At 41.3% G+C, this 18,403-nt stretch overlaps 1 protein-coding gene across 2 annotated transcripts; it reads left to right on the top strand.

The window, feature by feature from the left end:
- The first annotated feature begins 10,716 nt into the window (after nucleotides 1–10,716).
- On the top strand, nucleotides 10,717–18,208 carry SIX2 (SIX homeobox 2). 2 transcript variants are annotated; one of them, XM_063441469.1, is made up of 2 exons: nucleotides 10,717–11,662; nucleotides 17,099–18,208. In XM_063441469.1, the coding sequence occupies exons 1-2, from the start codon at nucleotides 11,103–11,105 to the stop codon at nucleotides 17,403–17,405; spliced, it is 867 nt and encodes a 288-aa protein (XP_063297539.1). In that variant the 5' UTR covers nucleotides 10,717–11,102; the 3' UTR covers nucleotides 17,406–18,208. The 2 variants fall into 2 exon arrangements, with proteins under 2 accessions (XP_063297539.1, XP_063297538.1); XM_063441468.1 differs by having other exon boundaries at nucleotides 10,717–11,668.
- Nucleotides 18,209–18,403: the final 195 nt, after the last annotated feature.

Here is an 18,403-nt window from a genome sequence, read left to right as displayed (position 1 = left end):
CTTGGTTACCTGAACTTCCGGTTCGTTTGAAACTCCCGCCAGTTTTAGTGTCCTTTGCGTCTCACTGTTACCCCGTTTGCGGGGTTTTTTCACACGAAGGCTCGACGAAAACGAACTTGCCTCTCGTTTCAAACAACACGAACACTATCCAGGTAACAGGCAAGGATAGCCGCATTTGGGCTATTCCTGCCTTTCGGGCCTTTGCGTAGGGGTAGGCTCCCTACAGTTTTAAGTTTGTCTAAAATACCTTTCGTACGCTTTTTGGTTCATTTTGTCAAGTTACAGTTACACTTTCATGCACTATTTGTCTAATAGCTGCATCAATCGTTTAGGTTACAATTCGTTACAAATTTGGGCACTTTGTATTTTAGCTTACTTATTCCTAGTATGTTCATTAAATTCTGGTCGAAGACAGGGGGTATTGTCATGGGTATAAGGCGTGCTTGGTCTATCTAGTTGTCTGTTTCATTAGGGAGTTTTCCTAGGAATTTACCAGACCAGTTTTATAGTCTTGTTAATAATTCTTAGTCATTCATTCATCAGTATAAGCACAATGATTAGAGGGGGATTTACTGTCAATTACTTATGTCTGCCGTGATCATAAGATTAAACAACCAATTAATTTCTTACATGTTATGCCTAAACTTCAGATATTGCAAGAGTCAACCACCCCCTAGGCCTTGTATTTCCTATTTATTTCCTCATGCATCCCAACAAGTTCCACTCTCTTTTATTAACAATATTACTATTGGCCTCAATTCAGCCCACATTAAGTCCTGTAAGGAGGGGTGGTAGGGAACGGGGGCTTGATTCCCGCCTTGCCTCGTTAGGCCACGGCATTACTCGTCCAATCCATCGTACGATAATATCTATACTTTCACTATCCGATAACATCCGATAACATGCTATGTCCACAGTTCCGTGGGTGTCAGGGCTCAGTCACATTTCCTTTCTTATTCAAGCTTCCTCGTGTCATTCTCTTTGTTACTACCCACACGTATATCATAAGCAATCATCACGTCATGCTAATTATATCTGAATATTCCAGCAGGGTTAAGGTATACTATTATTTTCTATTTATATTGCTGCATGCTCGGGCTCAATAACAAGGTGTTAACAATCAACTATAATTAAGGTACTCTCCCACGGTTTAGTAATTAGGTGGGTTTTCTGGTCTCATTGGTTTGTTGCAAGAAGTCACAATTTGTGATTGCTAGGTACGTTACATACTTACGTTCATATCTTCCCTTTGTCAAGCCCCCGTTTAGGGTCAGAGAACTGGCTGTTTCAGGTTCAGGTGCTGGCCAACTCCCCATCTTAAAACAGAGATTTTCACCCCTCGGCCCAAATCATAGGTAGAGCCTCGCATTCACACACCTATTGTTAGCGCCTCACCTGTCACGGCCACCCGTTTTTCAATCTTTTTACTGTAACCGACAGGTCAACACCCCGCCACAACATCAGTGGCTCAAGCCGTGTGGCCCAAATAGATAGAGCCTCTCTCCTGCCGCTTGGCAATTAGCAGGGCCGCACCTGTCACGGGATAGCTAGTTTTTCGCTAGTTAGAAAGCAAGTTCTACATAAGATTACCGGGGATATGTTAATCAGACATTGGTATTTTGTATCTTGCAGTATGTCTCAGGAAGCCAACAACCAGTGGTAGCTTTTGCCGCATTTTGCCACCTACATCTCAAACTTTCTTACAACACAATCAAGCTCTATTTAACAGGAGTACAACATCACACTATGACCACATTGCCAAACCATGCTCCTTTTCTATCTTCTTACTCTATCAAGAGCATACTAAAAGGCATCAATAAAACAGATCACCACACTCAGGGCTGCCATCAGGGGGTGACAACCATGATGGTTGTCACGGGCCCGGCAGTCCTGGGGGGCCCGGACTGCTCTGGCAGTCCTGGGCCCCACTTTCCCTCTCTGCACACATAGATGGCGAATATCGCTATCTATGTGTGCAGCCGCGGGCTCCCTGTTACCGCAGAGGGGGCCCAGGCAGCACACAGCTTCTCCTCTTCTCTCTTCTAATAACTCTTGCGAGACCCGCGAGAGTTCCAAAGGTATCAGACAGGTAATTCACTTGATCGTGACATTGGTACCACCACTACGAAATGCAGTGAAGGTAAGTTTACTTCCCTATTCACCACAGCAAATGTTTTAGTAATCTCAGTAGTTTTTACTAGTGTGAAGGAAAGAGCAACTATTTCTACAAAAAAAAAAAAATAGTTTTTCGATTAACAGATAACTGTCAGGGTACCTGTTGTCTCTACCTCGGAGGAGGTGAGACACTTAGACGTTCATCCTCTCAGAGGGGCTGACTCACTCGTTCCTCGCAGTTCTCTCGGCCGTTTACACGCCGGCCGCGAGGAATACGCTTCCTTTTATGACGCGGCGCTCAGTAGCCGACGTCATGACGACAATCCGTTCCGACCTGTCAATCAAGTCCCGAGCACGAATCAGGACTCGTCGGGGGCGTGATTCCTATCTAGAACCAGGGTATAAAGTAGGGCTTTCTGCATTTGTTCATTGCCCTGTCGTGGTTCTAGCTTGTCTAGTCACTCAGTGCTCTTGTTTTCTATTTGTCTCTTTGGTTCTGACCCGGCTTGTTTGTTCTACCCTGCTTATCTCTATTAACCTTTGACTCGGCTTGTCTCTCGCTTACCTGCTCTCTCGTTCCCCCGACCTCGGCTTGTCTCTAGACCATTCTTTGCTTACTCCTTACGTTAGTCCAGCCATTCTAAGGTCCGGTATACGTACCTACCACCTGTTTGTACTCTGCGTGTTGGATCCCTGTCCCGATCCTGACATTACGACAGGGCCAATGGATCCTGCAGGTACAAACACTCAGGTTGGTTCTTCCGACTCTAGATTTGACGCCATGGATCATAGAATGGATCAGATGGTTCTAGCGCTGCAGGATTTATTATCTCGTTCTAGTAATCAACCAGAAGAGATGCGTACTACGTCCATCCCCCCTGTAAGCTCAGGTCTAGAGGTAGCCACAGTAGGTGCTTCTTCCCGTATTACTCCTCCTGTACGTTATGGTGGCTCTCCGGATAAGTGTCGTGGTTTTTTAAACCAAATAGGTATCCATTTCGAATTACAACCCCGCTCCTATCCTACAGATAGGGCAAAGGTTGGATTCATTATCACACTACTCATTGAGAAAGCTCTGAGATGGGCCAATCCATTGTGGGAGAATGATAACCCGTTAGTCTATAATTATAATGCCTTTGTCGCTGCTTTTAGAAGAACTTTTGACCCTCCAGGTAGAAAGGTCAATGCAGCTAGATTACTGTTGCGCCTTAGACAAGATAACCGAACACTTGTGGATTATGCACTAGAGTTCAGGTCCTTGGCGGCAGAAGTTAAGTGGAATGAACAGGCTTATATAGACGTATTTTTAAACGGATTATCAGATGAAATTCTAGACGAAGTTGCTACAAGAGAGCTTCCTGAAAATTTGGAGGATTTAATTTCTTTTATCTCTCGTATTGATGAACGTTTAAGAGAGAGGCAGAACACTTCGAGATAGAACCCGTAGACCTTCCTTTAAACTAGCTCCCTCATTTCAAAGTCCTGAGTCCACAACCTCAGTTTTTCCAGAACCTATGCAGATAGGCAATACTCGCCTCTCAGAAGAAGAGAGACAGTACAGGAGAAGGGAGGGGTTGTGTATGTATTGTGGAGTAAGAGGTCACCTACGCCTAAATTGTCCTAATCGCCCGGGAAACGCTCGCACCTAAGTTTCTCTAGAGGACAGGCCTTGGGTGTTTCTATTTTGTCCTCTATACATAATTATAAAGATCACAGGCTTCTGCTACCTGTTTCTTTAGCTTGGGAGAAGGGAGTACTAAAAACTATGGCGTTGATAGATTCCGGAGCTGCTGAGAGCTTTATCGACCAAGTTTTTGTTACTAAACACTCTATTCCATCCCAGCTAAGGGACACTCCTTTGGCCGTTGAGGCCATTGATGGTAGACCATTAGCTGAACCTGTTATTTTTCGTGAGACCATACCTGTTAACTTAACTGTTGGTATCTTACACGAGGAGGGTATATCTCTTATGCTTATTTCGTCTCCTTCTGTTCCTATAGTCCTGGGGTATCCATGGTTAAAGAAACATAACCCTATTATTGATTGGGAACTAGGGGAGATAACCTCATGGGGTCAGGGTTGTCAGAACAGGTGCTTACAGAAAGTCTCACCGCTTTGCGTAGTTAACGCACCGGTTAATTCTACCCAGTCTACAGACGTACAAATACCGCCTCTGTACCTGGATTTAAAGGCAGTCTTTGACAAGAAGAATGCTGATACTTTACCTCCACACAGGTCCTTTGATTGTAAGATTAATCTCCTACCTGGTACTATGCCTCCGAGGGGCAATGTATATCCTTTATCCACTAAGGAGAACTTAGTCTTAGAGGAGTATATTCGTGAGAACCTAGACAAAGGATTCATTAGGAGATCCTCCTCTCCTGCCGGGGCCGGTTTTTTTTTTGTGAATAAAAAGAATGGCACGTTAAGGCCTTGCATTGATTACCGAGGCTTGAATAAAATAACTATTAGAAATGCCTACCCGATTCCTTTGATTACTGAGCTCTTTGATCGTCTAAAAGGCTCCAAGATTTTCACCAAGTTAGATCTCAGAGGGGCCTATAACTTAGTGAGAATTCAGCAGGGAGACGAGTGGAAAACAGCGTTCAATACCCGTTATGGGCACTATGAGTGCACGGTAATGCCTTTTGGGCTCTGTAATGCACCGGCAGTATTTCAGGACCTGATCAATGAAGTTCTTAGGGAATTTCAACATGATTGTGTTATTGTATATTTGGATGATATACTAATACACTCTAGAGAAATTGAGACCCACCACAGACAAGTCAGAAGGGTATTGCGCAAACTTCTACAACATGGGTTGTACTGCAAATTGGAGAAATGTAGTTTTGACCAATCTCAGATAAACTTTCTTGGTTACGTGATTTCTGGGGACGGGTTTAAGATGGATCTGGATAAACTCCAGTCTATTTTAGATTGGCCATTACCTAGGGGTCTCAAGGCCATTCAGAGGTTTATTGGATTCTCCAATTACTATAGGCGCTTCATTAAAGGATACTCTTCTATTATTGCTCCTATTACCAATATGACCAGACAGGGGGTTGACACTAAGACTTGGTCTACTGACGCTCTCGTTGCTTTCAAAACACTCAAAGAACGTTTTGCTTCTGCTCCGATCTTAGTTCATCCTGATACGACTTTGCCTTTCCTACTCGAGGTAGACGCCTCAGAGACAGGTATAGGTGCTATCTTGTCTCAAAGGTTAGGTGTGGATAAACCCTTACATCCATGTGGTTTTTTTTCCAAGAAATTATCTGGGCCTGAAAGCAGATATGACATTGGTGACAGGGAACTACTAGCGGTTATCATGGCTTTAAAGGAGTGGAGACATCTATTGGAAGGGACCTTGCATCCTGTTACTATTTTGACGGATCACAAGAACTTGTCCTATATTGGGGAGGCCAAGCGCTTGTCCGCCAGGCAAGCTCGTTGGTCCTTGTTCCTCACTCATTTCAATTATGTGCTCACTTATAGACCTGGTTCTAAGAACTCTAAAGCCGATGCTTTGTCTCGCCAACATGAACCTTCTACTATATCTGAGGTGGTTTTGTCTTCTATAGTTCCCAAGTGCAATATTATCGCCAACACGAGTCTCAGGATTCATTCTCCGTTGCTTGCCGAGATCATGAAGTTACAGCACCTGGCTCCTAAACAGGGCCCTGGGGTACGGTATTTTGTTCCTCCTGAACTCCAACTGGAACTGTTACAGTGCTTTCACAACAGTAAGGTGGCTGGGCATCCTGGCATTCGCAAGACGTGTTCCTTAATTTCTAAAGATTTCTGGTGGCCTTCATTACGTAAAGATATTAGGGATTTCGTCGAAGCATGTGAGGTCTGTATGAAAACGAAACAACCTCATACGCTTCCATGTGGGTTTTTGCATCCTTTGGAAATTCCCGAGAAACCGTGGACCTGTTTGGCTATGGACTTCATTGTCGATTTGTCTGTTTCTAAAAAACAGACTGTTATTCTCACGGTGGTTGACAGGTTTACTAAGATGGCTCATTTTGTGCCCTTACCTAAACTTCCATCTTCTCCCGAATTGGCTGAGATATTCGCGAGAGAGATTTTTCGTTTACATGGGATACCTTCCGAAATTGTTTCTGATAGAGGTTCCCAATTTGTTTCCCGTTTTTGGAAATCCTTCTGTTCTCAACTGGGCATCAAATTGAATTTCTCTTCTGCCTATCATCCCCAGTCTAACGGAGCTGCTGAACGCACCAACCAAAAGATTGAACAATATTTGCGTTGTTTTGTTTCCGAACACCAGGACGATTGGGTCGGTTTGATTCCTTGGGCGGAGTTTGCACACAACAATCTCGTTTGTGATTCTACTCGTTCTAGCCCCTTTTTCATGAATTATGGCTTCCATCCTTCCGTTCTTCCATCGGTTTCTCCTTCCCAAGGGGTACCGTCGGTTGATGTTCATGTTGCCAATCTGAGGAAGTTGTGGGATCAAACTCGACAAATTCTCCTGCATTATTCCATGTTGTTCAAGAAACACGCTGATAAGCGCAGAAGGGCGGCTCCAGTTTTTGTACCAGGTGATAGGGTATGGTTGAGTACCAGAAACATTCGCTTGAAGGTTCCTTCTATGAAATTCGCCCCTCGTTACATTGGTCCTTACAGGGTTCTGACTCGAATTAACCCAGTTGCGTATCGCCTGGCTCTTCCACCTGCCTTACGCATTCCTAACTCCTTTCATGTTTCCTTGTTGAAACCCCTAGTCTGTAACAAGTTCTCCTCCGCTGTATCCTCTCCTCGCCCTGTTCAGGTTCAGGGTCAGGAGGAGTATGAGATCAACTCCATCATCGATTCTCGAATCTCTCGGGGGAAGTTACAATATCTGGTTGACTGGAAAGGATATGGTCCTGAGGAGAGGACTTGGGTACCTCAGGAGGATGTGCATGCTCCTCGCCTCCGCAGGGCTTTTCACTCTCGTTTTCCATCTTGCCCCGGTTCCTTCCGCCCGGTGGGCGTTTCTGAGAGGGGGGGTACTGTCAGGGTACCTGTTGTCTCTACCTCGGAGGAGGTGAGACACTTAGACGTTCATCCTCTCAGAGGGGCTGACTCACTCGTTCCTCGCAGTTCTCTCGGCCGTTTACACGCCGGCCGCGAGGAATCCGCTTCCTTTTATGACGCGGCGCTCAGTAGCCGACGTCATGACGACAATCCGTTCCGACCTGTCAATCAAGTCCCGAGCACGAATCAGGACTCGTCGGGGGCGTGATTCCTATCTAGAACCAGGGTATAAAGTAGGGCTTTCTGCATTTGTTCATTGCCCTGTCGTGGTTCTAGCTTGTCTAGTCACTCAGTGCTCTTGTTTTCTATTTGTCTCTTTGGTTCTGACCCGGCTTGTTTGTTCTACCCTGCTTATCTCTATTAACCTTTGACTCGGCTTGTCTCTCGCTTACCTGCTCTCTCGTTCCCCCGACCTCGGCTTGTCTCTAGACCATTCTTTGCTTACTCCTTACGTTAGTCCGGCCATTCTAAGGTCCGGTATACATACCTACCACCTGTTTGTACTCTGCGTGTTGGATCCCTGTCCCGATCCTGACAATAACGCTGTGCCAAAGTAAAGCTTTATAGTCCCTAAGAGCGCTGGCCATATTTAAGTGACAGAAAAGCAACAGAGTGTGTTAAACCCACACCTCTATATATAACTGTAAAAAATGAATGACTTATCGTAATAGTTTAACAGCTTCATCTCGGGATGTTCCAGACTTTATCCCGTACAAATAGAATGTATATATAAATGGCAGAGGAGTATAGCTGATAGTCTACAGAAAAGAACACAATACAATAGTGTAATACTGTAGTGTAAATGATCAATAAAACTGTGCCAATATAAGTAGAACTCACAAGATGTAGATAATAAGATCGCCTTAGGGTGCCTCCCCTAAGAACTCCCAACCAGCTGAGAGGGAGTTCTGGCTATACCCCCCAAACATCTAAGTTGAGGCACCCTAAGGCGATCTTAGTATCTACATCTTGTGAGTTCTACTTATATTGGCACAGTTTTATTGATCATTTACAGTATTACACTATTGTATTGTGTATTTATCTGCAGACTATCAGCTATACTCCTCTGCCATTTATATATAAATGATATTTTTAAGGCAATGTTTGTCTATGTTGGTAAATTCTGTGTGTTATGTTTGGGTGTTTGTTGGGTTTCATGCTTGTATATTTGGTCCGTGCATAGTGAATTGTATGTGTTTGTGCTGTATGAATTGTGTGCGCGTTATATATGTGTGTGGGATGTCTTAGGTTTTATGTAAGTCTACATAAGAGGTGGTTTTGTCAGAGTCTATACAGATGTTTAAATTGCAATTGGATAAATACTTGCAACTAACATACAGGGATACAATTTCTAATTAGTGGGGTAATAGGAGACATCTGACTGCTATTTTGGGGTCAAGAAGGAATTTTTTCCTAGTTTGTTGCAAAATTGGAAGCGCTTCAGACTGGGTTTTTTGCCTTCTTTTGGATCAACAGCAAAAGCATATGTGAGGAAGGCTGAACTTGATGGACGCAAGTCTCTTTTCAGCTATGTAACTATGTAACTATGTAACTATGTAACTATACATGATGGTATTGTGTCCGTGGAGTGGCTTGCCACATTGCATGAATGTGTGAGATGTTTGTGAGCTGTTTGGTTTTGTGTATGTTTTTTATGTAGACTATAATATTGCTTGTGGTGGAGGCTGTCTCTGGTGTTGTTTGTGTGCATTTGAGCTGTTCATTTATTTGTATGCATTATTTGTGTTTATGTTTGCTGCCTGTTATGTAATATTTGTTTGTAGCCAGTCTGTAATGTTAGATGTATGCATGTAGTTGTTTGTACTACTTGTATGGATGATGTGGGCTGTCTGTAGTATTGTGTGGTGAGGCTTGCTACAAGTGTTTGCAGGGGTGTTGTGGGGGTCTTTATGCAATCAAGATTGCGTTAAATCTAAAACGTTTTCCCATCTCTCTTCTGTACCTTATCTTAGAGAAAGGAGCATGAATCCTTATTGATCCCTTGTGGATGGAACTTGTGGTCCGCAGCTTCTCTAGGTGCAGACCATGTGTGCCTCTGTCTCTCCATTTGTCGGGTGAGACAGAGCATTGCCATGGTAAGCCACAGCAACGCTCCGAATTCTTGAAAAGCATTGGAGCGTGAGGAAGAGTTACCTGTGGTGTCTGCCCCTGCTGTTGGTGCAGACCTCATGCTATGTAAATACACCCCGCATGCCATAGGTGTCCATCCCCTGATATATAACAATTAAGCATTTATTAAGAGAAAATAATGCCATTGGCTTTTAACTTCATGGTTTAATATGATGACTCCAAAACCCCTTGATGGCATTATTTTCCTATTATTTACATTTATAATTATGTATCCTCTCTATTCCTCCCTTAAAGTAAATACAGGGCCCTATTTAGCCTTGTACTGCAGAGAGCCCCAGATTGAATTGTTTCCTCAAGTAAGTGGGTTAATCTCATAAGAGCAGACATTAGGCTGTTAGAGTAGGACCTGCCAAAGATGGGGTACATTGACGTTGTGGCAGGCTTATGTGATGTATGATCATATAATGTAACTAAACCCCCATTATTTTTGCCTAGATTAGGTGTTTTAAAAAAAAAAAAAAAAAAAAAACTAATAAAATCTGTCAACATTGAAGTTGCTATTTAGTGGATAGGTAAGTGCACTGGATCTTGTGTATTGTATAAATTGGCCCCCAGCAGCACCCCATTTATGCATGTTCAGGTGAGTGCAGCCCCCTGGTTTCATATATATATATATATATATAAACACATACGTTTAAATGTTCTTGGCTTTGGACAAATGAATCTGTGTAAATCTCATTATCATTGAGCTATACCTAACTTTTAAACTAACTTGCATGGACGGGGGAGGATACATAATGGTGAACTGTGAATAATGAGAAAATAATGTCATCAATGGGTTTTGGAGATATCATAATAAAACAGGAGGGCAAAATTTGTGTTGAGTTGAGTACCATGCAAGTGAGATGCTGCAGGTAATAACATCTGGCAAAGCTTACACAAAAACTGATTCTGGGATAAAACAATTACTATCCAATATTACATCATTAATCAAACTGATTGAATTAGACCCATCACATTCATTACTTAGAATCTGCTTCTGTACTCAGGAGAAAGTTAGCAGTCTGCCCTGCCTGGAATACACTGCTGTGGCTGAGATTACAGTATACTTCAGAGTCCTCCTCACCCACCCCCTTTCTGTCACTCCCACCACCCTCCTCTCTCTATTTTGGCTTCTTGCAGCATCAATCATAGCCAGAAAAAAAAAATAACAACCCCTTGCCTAATATTTCAACTCCAAGGCTGCCTCTTAGTGGATGGGAACAATCTGTCATGCTAGCCAGGGGTACCTCCTACAGGCAGATCAGGTTCCCTCTGACTGACAGGGTTACCATGGCGAATAATTTGACTAAAACTGTTGTCTTATCCTTGCAGTCCTGGGGTCAGATAACCGACCAATCACAGCGAGCACAATCATTTTTCATGCCAGTTTAGAATAATATTATTAAAAAAAAATAGAGAGAGAAAGTCAGCCAGGCAGAGGGTGAGCAGACTGAGCTGCTGGACTATCTGGGAGCGTGTACAGGGATCAACTTCACTCAGAATTCTCAAATCCACAGAATTCTAAAGCGAACTGCAACATTGTAACAGAAAGGGCTGGCTTGGGATCACTCTCAGCAACACTCACAGCTCGCTTGTTGTCGCCTACAGTTTGCAATTCGCTCGAATTCGGAGTTTAGTGAATAAGCGCCAAGGACTTACAAAGTTTTCCCTTTGCAGCCTGGAGGAGTTAAAGCGGCCCTTGAGGCTCTATGGCCGGTGGATTGCAGTGAAAAGCCCAGAATCTGGACAGGAGGCAGTTAATCCTTGGAGCTGGATGGTTCTAGCAGAGGGTTGGGGTGTCAGAGGGGACCATGTCGATGCTCCCCACTTTTGGCTTCACCCAGGAGCAAGTGGCCTGTGTGTGTGAGGTTCTGCAGCAGGGGGGTAACATAGAGCGGCTGGGGCGCTTCCTGTGGTCCCTGCCAGCCTGTGAGCACCTCCATAAGAATGAGAGTGTCCTGAAGGCCAAGGCCGTGGTGGCTTTCCACAGGGGCAATTTCCGGGAGCTCTACAAGATCCTGGAGAGCCACCAGTTCTCCCCCCATAACCACCCCAAGCTGCAGCAGCTGTGGCTCAAGGCGCACTATATCGAGGCGGAGAAGCTGCGGGGGCGCCCCCTAGGGGCGGTGGGGAAGTACAGGGTGCGGAGGAAGTTCCCGCTGCCCCGCTCTATCTGGGACGGCGAGGAGACCAGCTACTGCTTTAAGGAGAAGAGCCGGAGCGTGCTGAGGGAGTGGTACGCCCACAACCCCTATCCATCACCCCGGGAGAAGCGGGAGCTGGCCGAGGCCACGGGGCTCACCACCACCCAGGTCAGCAACTGGTTCAAAAACCGGCGGCAGAGGGACCGGGCGGCCGAGGCCAAGGAAAGGTACGAGTAAGTACCCCTCCACTATCACTATACCATCACATACTGAGATATATAGGGACTGCAACTCTCAGCAGGCTCAGCCAGTCACAGGGAGATGTGATACTCCATATACAGAGATATATAGGGACTGCAGCTCTCAGCAGGCTCAGCCAGTCACCGGGACATGTCATACTGCTTAAACTAAGATACTATGTGACTACAACTCTCAGCAGGCTCAGATACTCCATATAGTGAGATATCTAGGGACGGCAACTCTCAGGAGGCTCGGCCAGCCACAGAGAGGTGTAACTTAGTATTACTTCATACACTCAGATATCTGGCTCAGAGAACTACGGATAGGTGTTCTTCACTTTTACTCCATACACTGATAGGACACATCTGGAGACTGCCACCGCCATCACGCTCAGCCAGCCTCACGGAAGTTTACTGCGGACTGACCATATTAAGCAGACAGTAGCTCATAGTTCCTAATAAATACAAAAGGGAGCAATAAACACCGAATGAAGTGAAATCTGAATTCAGGCTAAATTATCAAGCTGTGACAAGAGCTGACTTAGTGATGGATAATAATTTTACATCAGATGTGTTTGGCTGGATTGTTCAGTTTGGTTTTCAAATCATTGCACTTCGGTGAATAGACAGACAGACAGACATAATGTATGAGTGTGTATGTATGTTTCAAAAGTTCGCATTATATTACAGAGACTGTGTTGAATCCTAAAATAATGTTCAATGAAATAGCTTGTTTATAAACTGCATTATACTTTACATTCATACAAAGCAAGTAAGTGACAATAAATGATAGCTTTGCATTCACACATTTTTATTTATAAACAATAAATATATAAAGGAACAGCATTGTAAGAATTTTTAAAAATAGAGATGGTAAGCCGCTGTGTTATATTTTATAATGAGTAGATGGAATCTGGCTTTGGGTCTGTATATTAAATTGACCAAAGAGTTATCCTGAACTTAGAGATCTTCCCCTCGTTTAAGCAAAAATATAACTCTTAAACTAAACTTAATCTGAGGATATTTGTATCATAATGTTTACAGATAGACTAAATGGAGAACATGGGGCTGGATAATGTGACTGGAGAGTTTGTGGAATTCTCAATAATATGTTTACACCTTAGTACATAATGCTCTCTTATATAGATCAATACCCACTGTCTGTGGGTCAAGATCATCATTCTAACTGACAGGATCCAAGACCTCAGCCATGCATAATGTCAGGGTTTGATCCTCACCCCACACCCATATGTCAACATGGTTGGTCCTCCATTCTTTATCTATTGCCTGCTGGGTAACTAGGCCCCCTCATTACATCTGCTGGGATCATCACAATCTCATAGCACCTGACTGCAGGTCACAAGGCAAGCCTATTATCAAATCAAATAAATCAGCCCAGGCAATAGTGACTAGTGCTGTCACAGAGTTAAACAGGCTGTATTTACTAGAAATGACTGCAGTATATACACATTCTGGATTCCCACACCTGAAATAAGTGGCAGTATTGGATGCCTGGATGTATGATCAATGCTTGATACATTTACATCATTTTGAGAATATTCCCAGCCTCACACACAGAGGTGAAACTGTAACACTGCATACAGACTCTTAGCATTCTGTTTCTATCTTCACTTGTAACATTCTGTAACTCGTCAAATGTTAAAAAAGCATAAATATTGACATTATTTTTAATGCAACACATAGAATCTTAACAGCCACGAGTAATGTTATAATTATGAAATAAAATAGAATATTAGTGGCCACAGAAACATGACTATTGCAAACAGAATATTGCAAGCCACGTGTATTAAGATTAAACGAAAACACAGAATGTGAAAAGATAAAATGAGAACACTATATGCTTTCACAAGACACACACTGTCTTTAAAATGAAATATTAATATTAAACATTGCTAGCCAAAAATAGTGATATGTTTGAACTTTTTTTCATTTTTTTTTTATTGCATGGATTCACTTTGAAAAGTTTCAATCAGTAAGTACTTTCTCTGCAATCAACTTACATCAACTCACATTTTATATTAAAACAAAATATTTTTATACATACCTTTGACTTATAAAATATTATATTTTCAAACAGGGCAAAAAGTTAATGATAACCATTATAAATAAACAAATATAATACAGTTATGTTTAGTTTTAAAACCGATATGTTTTCATGAATCATTTAACTGCCCCTGTATAAAGGCTATTAATAGGAATTATTGTTAACTAAACTAATATTTATTATTCCAACGTCACTGCTTAATACATTTTGCTAAGGATTTAAATACTTTGGGATTTAATAATGACAGTTCATAGAATTTAACACAAATCAAGAAGCTGTGAGCCAGAAATTAATAAACAAATAATGTACAAAGATTAATAAATTAATTTAATTTTTTTTAAATATGCTGATAAAAGTAGCTAGCGTCTATATGAAGTCAGTCTGGCCCACTGACACGAGTTTTGGTATGGTATATATAAATTATAACTTTTAAACTCCCCTTTGATGAAAATATAGCATAGATTTTATAATCCATATATTACAAGTGACCGGATAGACTCCTAATGACGGGTAGTTATATTATATGATCACAATAATACACAAAGCTACCTCTGTGTATCATAATTACCCCTTCAGCCAGGATTCAGAACTCATTGTTACAGAACTTTTAATTCAATATATGAAGGAAATGGGTATTAGCTACTAATTCCAATTTACACTGATTTAATTAGCTCCATATATTACATACACGTATAGAATTATTCTTGTGAAAGTGTAGTGAAGTGCGTGCGTGTGTGTGTGTGTGTGCATATTTATTATTTTGCGTGTATCTGTGAATGTGCATGTGTGTTTATAAATGTAAATCAATCTCTATTATTGAACAGTAGCCTGCAGCAATAATTATAATTGTTAGAAAAGTAAATTACGTTGATAGCAATCTTTCCTGTAAATTGCATCATTGTAAACAACCCATTATAACACTGACCCTAATAAGGGCTGATTTAACGCGTTACATAACTCCGTGGTGGTTATATCGACTCTAAGCTTGGATTTATATAAATTCACTGAGATTCACATATTTAACCAATAACGGGCCTTTAGCTAGTATTATATATAACCCACAATGGACCTATAATCAATTACTCATATCTATTACCAATGGGTTAATAATCAATAGCTCATATTTATAACACACAATAAATTAAATTAACTTGAAATGTGTGTTGTCTAATGAAAACAGCAAAAAAATAGAAATTAATATATGAAAAACAAACATAAGACTCCAAATAATTGATCCGATTAATTCCCAAATCCTTTCCTGTTATCTGACACGTTAGTGTGAAAGCCTAGCTATGTGAATATCCCATATGGATTGGCAGAACTTGGCATATAAACTAGGATATAAAGCAGACAATGCATGCTATTTAATAAAGAAAGATGGTGGGACATTGGCAAAAAAAATCAATTAAAAAAATTACATTATAAGCCAAGACAATAAAACTAGAAAATTAAGGGAGTTGGGGATCTTTTTAAGTGACCATTTTTATATCCCCTTGTTATGCCTCCACAATGTTTAGTTTTCAAAAGGATCCCCAAAGCAGATTAAATTGAGGGATATTTGATAACAAGAATCACATGGTGAAAAACCTTCGCTTTCAATTAAGTCAACAGTCGAGTATAACATTGTATATCTTTCTACAAAGACAACATATATTACTGATTAATATTCTAATTAATATGTCTTTCCATAAAAGGGTCATATGCCTTTCTCTAAAGGCAAGGGGCATACTTATTATTATTATTATTATTATTATTATTATTATTATTATTATTATTATTATTATTATGTAACTTCTATAATTAAAACGCATTATATTCTGTTGGTATTACTGAATAATTAATTATAGAATCTCAAAGTTTAGAATATTATAGATCAGCAAGAAAAGCAGATTGGGCCTAAAATTAGCAATTTCTTAAATTCTTCATAATTCACTATTTAGTGAATAACTACCCATATTGTAGTTTGATGGGGAAAGTGACTTAAATATTCCTCTTAGATGATCCAGCATTTATGTCTTAATATCAGAGAATTATTAATACCTGCAAATACCAATGGCATATCTACTAAATGGTGACTTGTGGCAAATTGAGCAAAGCAACTGTCTCGAAATAGAAATAAAAACATAGGTAACTTTCCTAAATTTGAGCTAATTCTCGACTCTCCAATGCCAGTATATATTTTGTGTAAAGCCCATCCCTATCACTGTTTACTGCATGCCTTATAAAACCATTGGGGTGTATTCATTAACGATGAATTGTATCGAATTGTAAACCGAACTACAACATATTGACCGAAATAATAAAATTCTCTAGCTCGGTTATTGTCACTAGCTGGTGTTTGCTTTTATTGTCCTGGCATTTTAATTAAATCAGGTAAACAACCTATTCTGAAGCTATAAGGGGGAGGGGGTAACACCTAGATCTGTGTACCATTACCTGCTATTCATTCTGAGTGTTATTGACAGCCTTGGAGATATCTGCATTAAGTTATGGGAGATATATTTCTCTGTGATAGTAGAATCAATCTATCCCCAGATTTCAGTCACTCTGAATGCGCAGCTGCCAAACGGTGGTTGTGAGTGATGGGAATTACGATTCACTTTAGCTGTTGATGTCCTGATTGCAAGAACACATCCGTGGCAAAAGATCGCCCCCAACTATTCTAGTGCTACCACTCCCATCATGCTTTACCAGCTCTAAGGCATCCCCTCTTGGGAGTTGTAATCAGAGTAGACATTGGAGGTTTAGTATGTGTAGGTTTAGTAAATGTGTGGTTTGTTACAATTAATAAACCGACCCGGGGCTCAATGCAACTCCCAGCACGCAGACCCAGGATGGATGTGAGTGACAGGGCTTGCAGTTTCTAAATTGTAGAGTCTCCTTGCAGCCCCATGTTCTGAAGGCTGTCTGTCCATTCTTTTAAATGGAGAGGAGATAATGGAAACCATTTCGGGGCAAAGTTCTAAACGTGGAGCAATCAGGGGCAACATTCTATTGGTTTCCATGGTGATTGTTCCACATTTAGAACGTTGCCTCAGTGTCCCAAAGCCTAACGTGACGCGTTACACGCCAACTGCTCTGCGACTGTAAGGCTAAGCATAGTGGGTTTTTTTAGTTCCCAGCAGTGCCCGATATCACCGATCCGAGGGGCCTGTAATATGTCTGTATGTTATAAGGCTGTCTAGGGGGTGATGGGCTGCTATTTATGTCATTTTACTGACAAAGAATGACCTTAGGTGATGAGAGTTGTAATCCAAAACAAAAGTTGCTGATTGTCAAAAGCCTGTAAATCAAAGTCATTAATAAACTTTTTTGTTTAAATTATTGTTTATTTTATAATTTATTTATTTCTCTTTAAGGGAGAATAACGAGAACTCAAACTCGAACAGTCACAACGCGTTATCGTCATCCATGAATGGCAGTAAAACGGTTTTGGGAAGTTCAGATGATGACAAAACTCCATCCGGGACCCCAGATCACACCTCGTCCAGCCCGGGCTTACTGCTCAGCTCCTCCAACCCTGGGCTCCAGGCTCTCCATGGGATGGGCCACCCTCAGGGACCCAGTGCCATCCCAGTGCCAGGGGCTGACGTCATGCACCACCACACTTTGCAAGACTCAATTCTCAACCCAATGTCCTCCAACCTGGTAGACCTGGGCTCCTAAAACTCAGAACAATATTTAAGACACCTAAGAGAAATCCCCCCACCTGTGGACCCTTACTCCACTCAAGGATGGATAATCTGATAGACTTGTTTGAAGGTACTGTAGACCACATTACCTGTGCCACTTGGGACTGGAAAGACTTAACCGAGATGTTTTTATTGTCACCATATAAACAATGAACCCAAAGTATTACACAAAGGGCCATGCAATGTATTAACCCTTGAAGTGACAGAGGGGTGAGTAACACGGTAGAATTCTCAATGGTATTCACATCAATCCAAATCATGACAACAACAGATGATATCTTTATGCAACAGTTCCTGCAGGTACCTGACTTTTGATGATTTATTTCAATCCAATAAAATAAGGCTATAACTTTGAATGACTGTCCTTAGACCCCTGGTTCTCAATACACTCGTAAAGGCACGTTGATAGTGTTACATCATATGGCTATAAATATATCTATCTATGTAAACGCCAATAGTGCTGGGCCCTTGCCACCAGAATTATACAGACAGTTCCAGTAATTAATTAGTGATGGGTCGTGCTAATCCCCAGGACAATCTCTGCAACAGAACTTTCCTTTAACCATTTCAGTGCCTCGGAGAGGGGGGTTGGTCACTCCTCAAGCACTGGAACGTTAACCCCTTAATCACCACTCAGGGTGAAAGAAACAGATATTTTGCAATTGTTACATATTTGTTGATAAGGTCATCTGGCCATTTTTTTTTTTTTTTTGTTTTGTTTCATGTTTATATTATGTGAATAAACCCTTTGGAAAATATCCTTGCTTTTATTTTATAATAAAAAAAGAGAAATAATGAAAATAGAAAAAGTGCCTGGATTCTCATTTCAATTATTATTATTATTATTTTTTTTTAGTTATTATTATTATTATTATAATTTTTTTTTTCAAATAGAAAAATGAGGCTTGAAGTCCCAAGTTAATTATTGTCACGCCTGACCAATATTCTCCTAACTTTTGTAATATTGTAGTT

The sequence above is a fragment of the Pelobates fuscus genome, chromosome 2 (assembly GCF_036172605.1).
Source record: "Pelobates fuscus isolate aPelFus1 chromosome 2, aPelFus1.pri, whole genome shotgun sequence".
Lineage (NCBI taxonomy): Eukaryota > Metazoa > Chordata > Amphibia > Anura > Pelobatidae > Pelobates > Pelobates fuscus.
This window is presented reverse-complemented; position numbering and strand designations above follow the sequence as displayed.